The following is a 14,681-nucleotide window of genomic DNA, read 5'->3' on the forward strand; positions in this document are numbered from 1 at the left end:
GAGGGAATAGAAAGCGGAGTTGGAGGGGGGAAGGGAAGAGCCCCCCCCCCCCGGCCCCCCGCGGCGTGGCGAGTCTGGACTCGCTGTGAACGCGGCGTCATCACGGAGCGAACTCAGAGGACGACGCCACTCGCCCCCCCCCCCCTCTCCCTCTGAGCGCGTGCGGCCAGCCGGACCCTCAAGGAACACGGCCGCAGTGTTCGGCAGCCAAGCGAGAACAAGGGGCGACGCGAGCTGCATAACACGAGTGCGTGTGTGTGTCTGTGTGTGTGTATCTTTGTATATCGGCGTGTGTGTCTGTATATCTGCGTGTGTGTCTGTGTGTATATCTGTGTGTGTGTGTGCGTGTGTGTCTGTGTGTATATCTGCGTGTATGTGTATATCTCCGTGTGTGTATATCTGCGTGTGTGTGTATATCTGCGTGTGTGTGTATATCTGCGTGTGTGTGGACGTGTGTGTCTTTGTATATCTGCGTGTCTGCGTGTGTGTGTAGTGTGTGGAGCGGTGGTTAACGCGTTGCGCTACGAACCTGGCGGCCCGAGTTCGATTCCCGCTCACGGTCAACACCGCTGACGATTATCTGAATCGGTCTGGGGCCTCCCCTAGGTCGACTCAGCCTCAAATGAGTATCTGGTATGCGGTGTGTAAACATCGCCACCGGGGAGACAAAGGCGGCCGGGCGTGGTGCTGGCCACCAACCCCATCGTGTGCCGTGCCGGCCTTCATAGGTGCTCGCTAACAGCACTTGCCCCAACAATCTATTAAGGCTATACGGGGGATCTTTTTTTCGTATATCTGTGTGTACGTGTCTGTGTGTGTCTGTATATCTGCTGTGCGCGTGTGTGTGCGTGCGTGTGTGTGCGTGCGTGTGTGTGCGTGTGTCTGTGTGCGTCTGTGTGTCTGTGTGCGCGTGGAGGTCCGGTCACGCTATCGAAATGAAAAGAAGCGAATTCGCATTTCTAAAAACGGAAATAGATTTATCTGATGTGTATATATATTTGTCTGGCCGCTGCTGTTATTCCTTGCAGTTGTTTAGATCTCGAGTTATACGCGGAATGAGGGCCGCGTGTTTCGATAAATCCATCACCGGGGCCGGGAGGTCGCTCGCTCTCCTCTGCTGTTCCAAAAGAGCTGTGACCCCCCCCCCCCACGTGATCATTTCTCGCCGTGTAATTTGCCGATTCTCGCCTCGATCGCTCGGACAGCGCAGAACACGCGGCTCGATTGAAGGAGGCGCTGAGACTCGGCGCTTGAGATGCGCGGAGGGCACGGGATGGGAGAGGTGATGGAGTGATGGAGTGATGGGAGAGGTGATGGAGTGATGGAGTGATGGGAGAGGAGATGGAGTGATGGGGTGATGGGAGAGGAGATGGAGTGATGGGGTGATGGGAGAGGAGATGGTGTTGTGTGAGAGGAGAGAGGGTGATGGTGGGAGAGATAGAACGATGGAATGCGAGACGCGGGAGAGAGAGGGAGCGGGGAGATGAGCTGGAGCAGAGGCGAGGGGAAGAGAGAGTGCGTGGTAGTGGTGTGTGTGTGGGGGGGGGGGTGTATGATGAAGATGTATTCCTAAGACCTGGGCCCCCTAATACACCATCGCTGCATCACCACAACCCCCCCCCCCCCTCTTCACCCCCCACCCCAACACGCGAGGCTGATTCACAGTCTGCGCATGACGCGCGCGCCGCGCATTCGCGTTACGTCAACAGTTCTAAAACAAAGACACAGCTAACCCGTATAGCTCGCGTATATACTGCTGGGGCAAGAGTTGTTAGCGAGCACCTATTAAGGCCGGAGTATTAACACGCGAGAGGAGGTTTGCGTGGCCGGGACCGGGTATTCATTTGAGGCTGAGTTGACCTAGGTGAGGCCCATGACCGGTTCAGATAATCGTTACTGGTGGTGGCCGCGAGCGGAAATCGAACTCGGATCGCGGGGTTCGTCGAGCAGTGCGGTAACCGCTACACTACCGCTCCCCACTAACGCACACACAAAGACAAAACCAAAGATCCCCTGTATAGCCTTAACAGACTGTTGGGCAAGTGCTGTCAGCGAGCACCTATGAAGGCCGAAACGGTACACGAGGCGGTTGGGTGGCCAGCACCACGCCCGACCGCCTTTGTCTCCCCAGTGGCGATGTTTACACACCGCACCAAGTACTCATTTGTAGCTGAGTCGACCTAGGGGAGGCCCAGAACCGGTTCAGATACTCGTCACTGGTGTTGACCGTGAGCGGAAATCGAACTCGGGTCGCCGGGTTCATAGCGCAGGGCGCTAACCGCTACACTGCCGCTCCCCACTACGCACACAGGCACACACACACAGGCACACACTCTTACACGCACACACACTCAGAAGCAAGCGCACAAGCACACACTCAGAGGCATACACGCACACTCAGTGGGGCACATGCACACGCGCACAGGCACACAACAACAGCAATGGGGAGACAAAGGCGGCTGGGCATACGTGAATCTGTATAAGAGGCATTGGGCACTCGCTCGCAGCAGCAGTCCTCTCTCCCAGAGCACATCTGTGGGCATGAGCGGTTTCCGTGAGAGACAGGGAGACGTGCCTTTGCCTCTGTGTTCAATTACTGATGGCGATGATGATGATCATTATTTATCACAGTTGTAATGCATCACTGGCAGCTGAGACTATTGATACCCAATTATTTATAATCGCGTCCGGCGACCGTGTCCTCGATCATCCGCCATTCACTTTCGCCCGGGATTTGCACGATGCTGCTGCTGATGATGATGCTGCTGCTGCTGATGATGATGCTGCTGATGATGTTGCTGCTGATGATGATGATCATCATCATCATATGGACGATGATTACTATAACTGCTGCTAATAATTAGAGTAATGATGCTACTACTGCTGATGCTGTGAATTATGATGCTACTGCTGCGGTGGAAAATGCAGATGCAAAACATGATGATGTTACTGCTGTTTGTGGTGATGATGCTAATGATGCGACTCGTAATGATGATGTTGCTGATTATGCTGATGCTGCTGATGCTGCTGCTGCTGCTTGCCAGTCGCGATTACGCACTGGTAATAGGATTGACAGAGCCAGGCGAGGCTGGTGAGGATCCACCCGCCCCGCCCCTCACCCCCTGCCCCACCACCCATCCATCACCCCCCCCCCCACGCTGCTTGTGGCGCCGAAGCTGCCACCACGACCCGAGTGATATCAGCTCCACGATTCACTGGCCGCGAACGCAGTGGCCGCTGTCAAAGTCAAGAAGCCACCGCGGCCAACGCAGCGGATGCCATCACGGCCCCGATATCGCTCCCTTCCCTCTGATAGACAATCCAGCCGCTGGACAGACGGCAGACGGACACTCGGTCACCTCCGGGGGCTTTGCTCTGAGACCCGCCGACATCCCTTCCCACCGCCACCCATCCCCCGCGGTGGCTTCGGCCCTTCCGTGCGCTCGCCTCCTAAAGCCCTCACCAACACCGCCGCGGCCGCCACCAGAGCTTCATTCGAGCCGGGTCTGTTCGGCACGCCACATCCAGTATACATGTCCCCTCGGCCGTGGCTGCCAGCCACGCGTCCGTCTGCTCTAAGCTCCCAGCGATCCGGAAAATATTCATTGAGATAATAAGCCGTGCAGGAATGTGACACACACACAGACAGAGAAAGATCCCACGTAGAGCCTGACCAGACTGACACGCACGGAAGCAGATGCACGCACACACTGTGTACACAAATAGCAAGATCCCCCGTCTAGCCTACATGAAGTGCTGAGGCAAGTGCTGTTAGCGGGCACCTATGAAGGCCGGCACGGCACACGAACAGATGGGTGGCCCAGCGCCACGCTCGACCGCCTTTGTCTCTCCAGTGACGGTGTTTTACACATTGCACCAGGTACACATTTGAGGCCGAGTTGACCTAGGGGATGTCCAGGACACACACCCATCCGAATTGCCACACACGCGCCCGACTGGGAGGAAGGTTGAGTGAGTGAGCCTCAATTAGTGAGCTGATTAGTAAGCGGATGGCGTCGGTGAATAAGCCAACCAAGCCTTGAAGGGCGGGTGGCACTGTGTGTGCATGCACGTGTGTGTGTGTGTGTCTACACACTCAGCACGTGTGTGTGTGTGTCTACACACACAAACACACACCCAGCACGTGTGTGTGTCTACACACACACCCAGCACGTGTGTGTGTGTCTACACCCAGCACGTGTGTGTGTGTCTACACACCCAGCACGTGTGTGTGTGTGTGTCTACACACACACACCCAGCACGTGTGTGTGTCTACACACACACCCAGCACGTGTGTGTGTGTCTACACACACACCCAGCACGTGTGTGTGTGTGTGTGTCTACACCCAGCACGTGTGTGTGTGTGTCTACACCCAGCACGTGTGTGTGTGTGTCTACACCCAGCACGTGTGTGTGTGTGTGTGTCTGCACCCAGCACGTGTGTGGGTTGTGTGTGTCTACATGCACACCCTGCAGGTGTGTGTGTACGTGCTCATGTCCACGTGTGTATGAATGTACGTGCTTATGCATGGATATGGATGCATGGATATGAGCACGGAGGCACCCAGCACGTGTGTGTGTGTACGTGCTCATGTTTATCCACAGCTGGATGAGATCAAAGCGAAGAAATATATGCAGGTATGTGCGCATGTGTACGTGTATGAATGAGTGATCATCAGACATTATCGCTCTACTTCTGCATCGGACCAAAGTGAGAAAATATGTTTGTGTGTGTCTGGGTCTGTGTGTAATATGTTGCGTGTGTGTGAACGTGTACCTGCTATATCTGAGTGCTATGCTGTATGCAAAACTGCTGCTCGCTTTCTACCGACAGCCTCGTGACGGCAGCCCGCGTGTCCCCTCGAACCCGGCTATGGGGGCAGACACGCGGCGGCGCGCGCGTTATTGATAATCACCCGTAATGAACAATTACGCGCTCCGCGTCAACCTCCCCACGTGCCAATTAAGGATGTCCGGACCAATCATCTCGAGACAAACAGCAGGGCCGCTAAATAAATGATGGAATTTTGTTTATTAATGAGAAGATAAAATCTCAGCAAACGACATCTATTATAGATACAAACAGCACGTGATTATCAGCCTTGATCGATCCACTGCTGGAACATTCTCCCTCCTCCCCTCTCCCAGAGCCGCTGCTGCCATCTCTCCCGGGCTCGCCATGCAGCAATACATCGAGTGCCGTTTGCCCAAACTGCACAACATTGTCCAGCTCGGGTTGGTTGAGAGGCGCGCCCCAGGACCGCTTCAGATATCAAGCGCCACTGCTGTTGGTGGCCGGGAATCGAACTCGGGAGGTCCGGGAGAATATTGATATTGTGATGCGCTCACCACTGTGGCCCCCCTCCTCCTTCCCCCCTCTACTCCCCCCCCCCCCGCGTCCCTCGCCATCAATGTGATCTTGCACACTCCGTGTAATGTGTGCAGCCGTGTGGGTCAATCGCGGTGAAGGCCGCATCGCCGGCACTGCCCCGTGGTCTTGCGCGCTCCGCGCACGCACTCAGCGAACGCGGCCACGGCAATTGAACCTTCAGGGTCAATTGCCGTCGGCGCTGAGAAGCAGCGACGAAGAGAACCCACGAGTCAACGTTTCGCTTCTGAGAAGCCAATCGGCCACCACCACCAACTCCATCCTCTCCTTCACGCAAGCCTGGGCTACTGCAGCCGCCTCGCTCGCCCTCACTCTCTCATTCTCTCTCTCTCTCTCTGCCCTCTCCCAACGCCATCAGTTTTGACCAATCCACCGCTGGATAGAGACATCCCCAAAGCCGTCATCGCCATCTCTCACGGGTTTGTTCTCAAATCTCATTACCACCATCGCCTCCATCATCACAGCCACCACCGTCACAGCCCCTACCATCACCATCGCGACCACCGCCCCTTCCATCACTACCACCACCAACCCCACCACCACCAACCCCACCACCAACTCCACCACCATCGCCACCAACCCCACCACCAACCCCACTACCATCGCCAGCCGGCGTTAGATCGTCCCATTGTTACGCAGGTGACACGAATGTATATTGAACTTCTTTCGCACCGTACGTGGCCAACCACTCTCACAGGCTCATCGCCACCACGACCACCAACCACCAGGGCCCTTCAACTTCACCCGGGTCCCGGCCCACCACGTCCAGGGTGCCTCTCGCTGCGGACGTGACTACTTCTCGTCAAGTGCCACCTGCTTCGAACCGACCAGCGGTGCTGAAATATAATCCCTTGGATGGAGCAACCCACCTGGCACCCGCGTGCGAGCAGACACCACGCCGGATGCCCTCTCAGGCGCGTTACCTCCCTCTGGATGCCACGCCGCCCTGAGTCTCGTCCAGCAGCAACTGCAATCCTCGTACATGCGCTTGGGTTTTTTTCCAAGCATTCTGGTTTATTCCCGCCTGAGACGGGTGATGTACTTCGACAAGGGAGCTGGACAGACTGTCCCAAGCAGGACTCTCGCGCAAATAGATGTCATAGACTCGGCGAGACTCCTCTGTGTAGATCAGGACCGCTGTTGTAATCGATGGCTCTGTGAAGTTAATAGCATAAAGTGGGTCACGTGAAGAAGAGGAGATTACATTGAACTCCATTCTCCCCACAGTGACCTCCCCTTGTAACTCATTCCCGCACTCACACAATCGCTACATCACTCGCTCCCTCGCTCGCTCACTCACTCATTCACCTGCTCTGCCTGCTCTCTAAATCTCTCATCGCTCTCACGAACTCATTCACTCCATTGTATTAATTTACTCAATTCACCCACTCATCTCTTCACTCGCTCAGTTGCTCCCTTACCCAGTCACTCGCTCGCTCACTCTTCTCCAGACTCATTCATTCCTTCAGACTCGCTGTCCTTCCTCAATCAAGTCACTCCTCGCTCGATCGCTCGTTTCCTCCCTCACTCGCTCCTTCTACAGCCCACTCACTCACGACCGCGAGCACTCGAATGCTATTTTCATTCACTCACCCACCGCGTGCATCACAGCCATGAGTGAGGACGATGATGGCGATGATCGTGGTTGTTGTCGTGGTGGAAGTGGTGAGAATGGCGAGTGTGATGTGACTTATACCCCGCACCACCGGCAGTGTCTCAGCCAGCAGCCTCGCTCTCCCCTCGCTCTCCCCTCACTCTCTCCTCGCTCTCTCCCCCTCAACTCCTTGACTCCCTACGTCTCCACTATTTTAATGAGCGCCCCGTGATTTATTACAGAGCGCGTGGATCCGCCTCATCCAGTCTAGGAATCTCATCTCGACCCCACCTCTACCCCCAATACATTACATCAACAATAGTAGTGACATCAACAGTAATAACAACACAGAAGTAGTAATAACAACAACAATAATCAGTTACAATGCCCTCCACTGCTTACCCACGAAGGTCTCATTGCGTCTCGGACTCTCTTTCAGGAGGGTCCTGCTCAGGACTTGAGTTCTCTCACGATATTCTCCCGGAACGCTGCTCTTTGGCTGACTTGGGAGTCGGCATTATTGGCGTAAGGCACTACCACTAGAGTACAACATGCACGCTTATCCACAATTATCCTGTGTTATTGTGCCCCATAATCCTATATGAACAGGTGTATACAGTGTGTGTGTGTGTATGAGAACAAAATAAGGCGAGATGGATGTGTCGTGGCTAAAATAAAATAATTCCAAAGGTTGAGATGAAACGCAGCTCCTGTTGCATGGCGACGTTTGACCAATCAACGCGGCAGCGCTCCGCGTGGGAGGAGCGTGGAGAGCCGTGCCCGTGAGCTGGGACTGTGTCCACGTGGGCATCACAGGTGCCACAGGCTGCGAGGTCACGTGGCGGGCAGCACAGGGCAGTGCATCATGATAACAAAACCACAACCCCACCTTGATGACTAGAATGGTGAAGTATGGTCAGACCACGTGATCGCACTGCGTGGGGAGGCGGCCTTCACCCTGCAGTGGATTGACACAGGGGCTGGCATGGTTTACACTGGAGATCTGTGAAATAGAGCTTTACAGCTCATCGGATTCCTCCAGTTTACATATTCCGGGTATTTTATATCACTACAACCCCTTGGTAGCGGTGCTTCAGCGGTGATCCCGTGACCCTAGTTCGATTCTATGTCACAGCGAACATCAGTGGCGAGCGACACCACACAAACACAACCCCGGCAGTGCCGTCCCCTCCCCACCACGCTTCACCAACCCGCACTGCACCAGCGTGGTGAAGTATGGTCAAACCACCAAATCGTCCAACGCGATCGATCGACACGGCGTAGGCGAGAGGATGACCTCATCCAGCAGTGGACTGGCACGGGGTGGGGGGGGGGGTCTTGGCTGGGGATGCCAGCGTGTGAACCGGAGCAGCTGCTTACAAATCGTGCCAGTTGCGGGGGGGGGAGAGAGATGGGGGTGGGGGGGGTCTGCGTCGGTGTTGAGTGTCGGAATGGTTGCGGCTGGCTGCTGCTCGGCACGCGGCGCGCTGTTAATATTTAAAGGCGAGGCATGGAAATCGTCTCGCTCGGACTGACTGGGCCACTTGGTGGCGGAGGTTTCTGCGGTTCGAATCCTCGCGGCTCCTCCTGGTTAACGCCGTGGACATTACGTCGTGTTGTTAACGCCCTGGACGTTACGTCGTGTTGTTACGTCGTGTTGTTAACGTTGTGGACGTTACGTCGTGTTGTTACGTCGTGTTGTTAGCGCCGTGGGCTATACGTCGTGTTGTTACATCGTGTTGTTAACGTCGTGGACGTTACGTCGTGTTGTTACGTCGTGTTGTTAAGGCCGTGGACGTCGTTACAGGGACGTTCTTCGGGAATAAAAGAGATGGGCCCGCTGTATGCACAGACAAATAGACAGGAAATTACCAAGTGGGGTATAAAGACCACAGAGGAGCGTCGTCCCCTTCTGTGAAACTCGTGCAGAGCGTGCCGGCAAGTCGAGACCTCCTTCCCCTGCCTGATGATAGCGACCTGGGATATGCGACTTGGGAGAATACCAAAATGAGCTAACTATCTGAAAAAAAGTTTACTTTGTGTGAGAGCGTGAGAGAGAGTGTGTGAAAGTGTGTGAGTGTGTGTGTGAGAGTGTGTGAGAGTGTGTGTGAGTGTGTGTGAAATTGTGAAAGTGTGTGTGAAAGTGTGTGTGAAAGTGTGTGTGAAAGTGTGTGTGAAAGTGTGTGAGAGTGTGTGTGAGAGTGTGTGTGACAGTATGTGTGTGATAGTGTGTGTGTGAGTGTGAGAGTGTGAGAGTGTGTGAGAGTGTGAGAGTGTGTGAGAGTGTGAGAGTGTGTGAGAGTGTGTATGAGTGTGTATGAGTGTGAGAGTGTATGAGTGTGTGAGTGTGTGAAAGTGTGTGTGACAGTGTGTATGGGAGTGTGTGAGAGTGTGTGAGTGTGAGAGTGTGTGAGTGTGTGTGTGAGAGTGTGTGAGAGTGTGTGTGTGAGAGTGTGTGAGAGTGTGAGAGTGTGTGAGAGTGTGTATGAGTGTGAGAGTGTATGAGTGTGTGAGTGTGTGAAAGTGTGTGTGACTGTGTGTGGGAGTGTGTGAGAGTGTGTGAGTGTGAGAGTGTGTGAGTGTGTGTGTGAGAGTGTGTGAGAGTGTGTGTGTGAGAGTGTGTGAGAGAGTGTGAGAGAGTGTGAGAGTGTGTGTGAGAATGTGATTCTGTTGTTTGGGGGAGCGGTGGGGCAGAGGTTCGACTCCCAGGCACGGCTCACATCGCAGTGTCAAGGTCTATGCGGCGCCCTAGAACCCTGTGACGATTTCTGTGATGCTGTTGCGTTGGCAGCGGTACGCAATCAACAACAACAACAGCAGCAACACATTCGCCAATAACAACAATGTGCCCTTCAAAGGAAAACGAGTCACAGTACATGATCATTATAAAATGCAATGGCCATTCTTGGCAGCGCAGAGTCTGACCTGTCTATGTGCTGTGTAGAAGGGCCACTGCCCGAAACGACCTTAATAGGTGCTCGCTAACAGCACTTGCCCCAACAGCCGGTGTAGGCTACACAGAACGGGGGGGGGGGGGGGGGTGACGTGAGGCCGAGTCAATGGAAACCAACTCGAGCCATGAGACGGCTCCAAGTGGCAGCCAGAGCCAAACACGCGCTGATGAGACCCACACTGTGGTGGGGGTGGTGGTGGGGGTGGTGGTGGTTTTCGTGGTGGTGGTGGTGGCCGTGGTGGTGGGGGTGGTGGTGGTGGTGGTGCAGTAGTGAGGACGCTGCTACTGGGCAGTTGGAGGCATTCGCCCTCCAACAACAAACGGGGGGCGGAGGAGCGACGCTCACAACAACGGGCGGAGCGCCGGATGGCTAAGGCACAGCAAGTTGGCACAGTAGGGGGCACAGGTGGTGCATCAGCCAGTCATCTCAGTCGACCTGTGGCACCTGGGTCTGCCCTGTGACCTCCTGCCGGCGGGCGTTCGACACTTCACGTGGTCTCAACGTGCACCTAGCCTGGCACAAGCGCCGTGGTGACGTCACCGCCACTTAGTGGCGAATGGCGGCTGTTGTTGCAGTAGTTAGGCGACTGTGATCTAAGAAGCGCAGGCCAACTCAGTTCGACACGAGGCCAGGGCTCACGCAGAGTGGCGAGTGCTCTCTCTGAGCTGGTCACGACCCAACCCCACTTTGCCTTCACCGACCCGTACTGACCAGCGTGGTGAAGTATGGTCAAACAACCCCTAATAACCGTACACAGTATGGAGAGGCCTCGAAACACGTGGCGTGACGAAGTGATGTAACTATCATATATAAGACGCACGTGTTCCTGCCGTGTGTTAAAGGAAAGGTTTTACTCCGATAGTTGGCAGTGTGTGTGTGTGTGAGAGATATAGAGACCAAATCTGGGTAACTCTATTGACGCAGGACACAAGTATGGGGTGCGTCTTACTTTCTGGAGCGTCTTACAATCCGAAGAATACGGGAATTTAAAAGGAGGGGGGGGGGGGGGTGATGGGGGGGGTCTCTGAGACCCCGTGTAAGGAAGGAGTCTCCTTCCCGGAGCCCGTATCGTGGTTGGGAAGGGGAGTTGGAATCTGTAGGATCAACTCTCCAGATTTACCGCCCTCTGCCTTCTTGCGCAAAAGAAAATGCAAGCAACAAGTTGCACGTGGCGACCAGTTGCACGTGGCGACCAGTTGCACGTCGAGCAATTGTTAAGCATCTGTTAGCTGCTCTGCACGTGCCACATGAGAGAGAGAGATGGTGGACTTTACTCCTCGATTCCTCCAGCCATGTGGAGGACTCCGTCTCTACCAGACAGTGACCGTCTCGGCTCATCCACCACCAGCACCACCACACTGCAGTGTCACACAACTCACTCGCCCACACACTCAGCCACCCACTCACACAACTCACTCACCCAACTCACTCACCCACCCACTCAGCCACCCACTCACACAACTCACTCACCCACCCACTCACACAACTCACTCAGTCACCCACACACCCAACTCCCACACTGCAGGTCACAACAAACAAGCAACAAAGATCCCCCATATAGCCGTAACAGACTTTTGGGGCAAGTGCTGTTAGCGAGCACCTATGAAGGCCGGTACGTCACACGAGCGGGTAGGTGGCCAAAACGACGCCCGGCCGCCTTTGTCTCCCCAGCGGCGATGCTTGCACGTCGCACCCATTCAGCCGCCCCACTCGCCACACTGCAGATCACCTCCCTTCTCGTTCTGCATCTACCTTCCCACTCCTCCTCCGCTCTGCAATTCCCTCCTCGCATCGCCATCTCTTTCCCCAAGTTCGTATAATAATAATAAACTCGCTCGATTCCACACACGCGTTAACTCTGATCGAGGGACACGTCCCGCGAGCCGCGTGGCGCTTCAGGCCTGAGCTGAGCACCAATCCCCTGTAAGCAGCATGAGTTCTACGTACATTGTTGCATGCCACGCGGTCAGTAACAAACAGCACCGTTTAAAGTAGTTACTCTATGTAGTATGAACATATGATGCAACATCACCACCATCGTCACCATCACGATTATCACCACCATCGCTATCATCATCACCACCATCGCTATCATCATCACCACCATCACAACCATCACCACCATCACCATCATCGCCACCATCGCATGACGTGGAACCCCGCGACTCACGGCTCAGTGTGGCTGCGGCAGAGATGACCGGGATGAGGATCAGGGGGATGAGGGGGGGCAGGGGTGGCAGCCTCCACCCCGTCCACCGGAGGGTCCCGTGGGGGGCGCGGGACTCCCTCGCTGACCCCAGGACCCCGGCTGTCCCCTCCATGCAGACGCGGGGGCCGCGAGCAGCGCCAGGGGCCCTCGGAGTGGAGGGGAGCGACTTCTCACATGGCCCGCCTGGTGGTGACGCGCGCACACGTGGGGCGAGAACACAGGCGGACAGACAGACGGACGGATGATGGACGGACTTGTAGATGATGGACGGACAGGCAATGGAAGGACAGAGAGCGCTGAACGAACGGACACGCGGAAAGACACGCGGGATGGACACGAGGGGAGAGGCAATCGGGGAGATATTAAGAGAGACGGACGGATCGATGGATGGGCGGATGTGGTTGTGACGGTTAATGGATCCGTGCAGCACTGATGGGACCTTCATCTACCTGAATGGGATGCACAAGACAAAGATCCTCCGTGTAGCCTGAACAGGGGCAAGTGCTGTTAGCGAGAAGCACCTATGAAGGCCGGCACGGCACACGAGGGGGTGGGTGGCCAGCACCACGCCGGGCCGCCTTTGTCTCCCCAGTGGCGATGTTTACACACCGCACCAGGTACTAATTTTAGGCTGAGTAGAGCTAGGGGAAGCCCAGTACCTGTTCAGATACTCGTCACTGGTGTTGGCCGTGAGCGGAAATCGAACTCAGGTCGGCGGGTTCGTAGGGCAGCGTAGCGCTAACCACTACGCGACCGCTCCCTCTATTCAGTCTAGTGCACACATGCACACATTCACACACGTAGCATACAATATACACACACACCACCTACATACACACATACAAGCAGACATACACGCAGACACACATACAAATCACATTCGCACAAACACTGACACGACGTACATTTACACATGGACACGCACTGACACACACACACACATTCTCTCACACGTACACACAGGATACAGACACATACAGGGGCAGGCAGCATGCTCCCGCACAGAACACACACACCGACACACGCACACGCACCGACACACGCATGGCCCATGCAGACTAAATCTCTCTATCCCGCACGCTCTCGCACTGTACCTGTGCGCGACACGAATCGGCACCACCACCACCACCACCACGCTCTCTCGTCCCTCTCCTCCTCCGCCTCCAACGATTACATCTCGTCTGGCACCACCCGCTCCCTCTCTCCACTCCCTCCCTCTCTCGCCACTCTCTCGCTCACTCTCCCCCCTCTCCCCCGCCTCCTCTCCCCGTGCCGCCGCTGCTCCCGAGTCCGGCTTGGCCACGACGCTCGCGATGCCGCGAGACCCCCGAGCGCCTCCCTTGCCTCGCGCGCTCTGCCCGTCGCCACCACCACCACGACGCTGCTGATGATGCTGCTGATGATGCTGCTGACCAGGCATGGGGAGGGGATGAGCTGAGAGCCGTGCGTTGGTTCACAAGGCACCCGCAGCCCCTACCAACACCACACGCTCCTATCACGACCGTCCAGTGCAGAGCGGGCGATGTTTCTCGCGTCTCTCCCCACACCGCCTCGGTGCAGCAACGAGATGGGGTGGGCAATGAGGGTGACGAGGAGGAGCGGAGTAGACCCGAGCGAGCGCCTCAGTTCATCTCTCCTCTACACAGTCTCTCCCTCTCTCTCTCTCCATCTCTCCTCTCTCATCCTCCCGGCTCGCTCGCTCTTGCGCGCACACGCGCGCACGTACAGGCGCTCCCCCCAATCCCGCTCCGTTCCCTCTCTCTTTCCTCTCTTCTCTCTGACGCCCCCTCTCTGCCAAACGCCGCTTGGGAGAGAAGAAGGCAACGATTCGTGTGGATGGATCGATACCCGGAGCCCGGCGGCCGCGCGGGACGAGAGGGCTCAGTGCGACGTCGAGTGGAGTGGGAGCAGGAGGGGACGGGGGGGGGGCTGAGAACCCCGTGTGTGATTGTGTGTGGGAGTGGGTGTCTATGGTGTGTGTCTATGGTGTGTGTGTGTGGGTGTCTATGGTGTGTGTGTCTATGGTGTGTGTGTGGGTGTCTATGCTATGTGTGTGTGTCTATGGTGTGTGTGTGTGTCTATGGTGTGTGTGTGTCTATGATGTGTGTGTGTGTGTCTATGATGTGTGGTGTGTGTGTGGGTCTATGGAGTGTGTGTATGGTGTGTGTGTGTGTCTATGGTGTCTGTGTGTATATATGGTGTGTGTGTGTCTATGGTGTGTGTGTGTCTATGGTGTGTGTGTGTCTATTGTGTGTGTGTGTCTATGGTGTGTGTGTGTGTCTATGGTGTGTGTGGGTGTCTATGGTGTGTGTGTGTGTCTATTGTGTGTGTGTGTCTATGGTGTGTGTGGGTGTCTATGGTGTGTGTGGGTGTCTATGGTGTGTGTGGGTGTCTATGGTGTGTGTCTGTGTGTGTGTGTCTATGGTGTGTGTGTGTGTGTCTATGGTGTGTGTCTGTGTGTGTCTATGGTGTGTGTGTGTATGGTGTGTGTGGGTGTCAATGGTGTGTGTGTGTATGGTGTGTGTGTGTGTCTAT

General features: G+C 55.6%; 1 protein-coding gene across 2 annotated transcripts in view; it reads right to left on the bottom strand.

Annotated features, from left to right (window-relative positions):
- The window catches only part of LOC133350168 (UPF0606 protein KIAA1549-like), a 59,493-nt gene extending 45,595 nt beyond the window's left edge, over nt 1–13,898 (bottom strand). For both annotated transcript variants that reach the window (XM_061564224.1, XM_061564222.1), the window contains exons 1-2: nt 13,241–13,898; nt 12,108–12,329 (exon numbers count right to left, since the gene is read on the bottom strand). In XM_061564224.1, coding sequence (XP_061420208.1) covers nt 12,108–12,258 — 151 coding nt within the window. In that variant the 5' untranslated portion in view covers nt 12,259–12,329; nt 13,241–13,898. The remainder of the gene's footprint in view (nt 1–12,107; nt 12,330–13,240) is intronic.
- Nucleotides 13,899–14,681: the final 783 nt, after the last annotated feature.

This window comes from Lethenteron reissneri, chromosome 33 (assembly GCF_015708825.2).
Source record: "Lethenteron reissneri isolate LAM-NWPU_2019-01 chromosome 33, ASM1570882v1, whole genome shotgun sequence".
NCBI classification, from domain to species: domain Eukaryota; kingdom Metazoa; phylum Chordata; class Hyperoartia; order Petromyzontiformes; family Petromyzontidae; genus Lethenteron; species Lethenteron reissneri.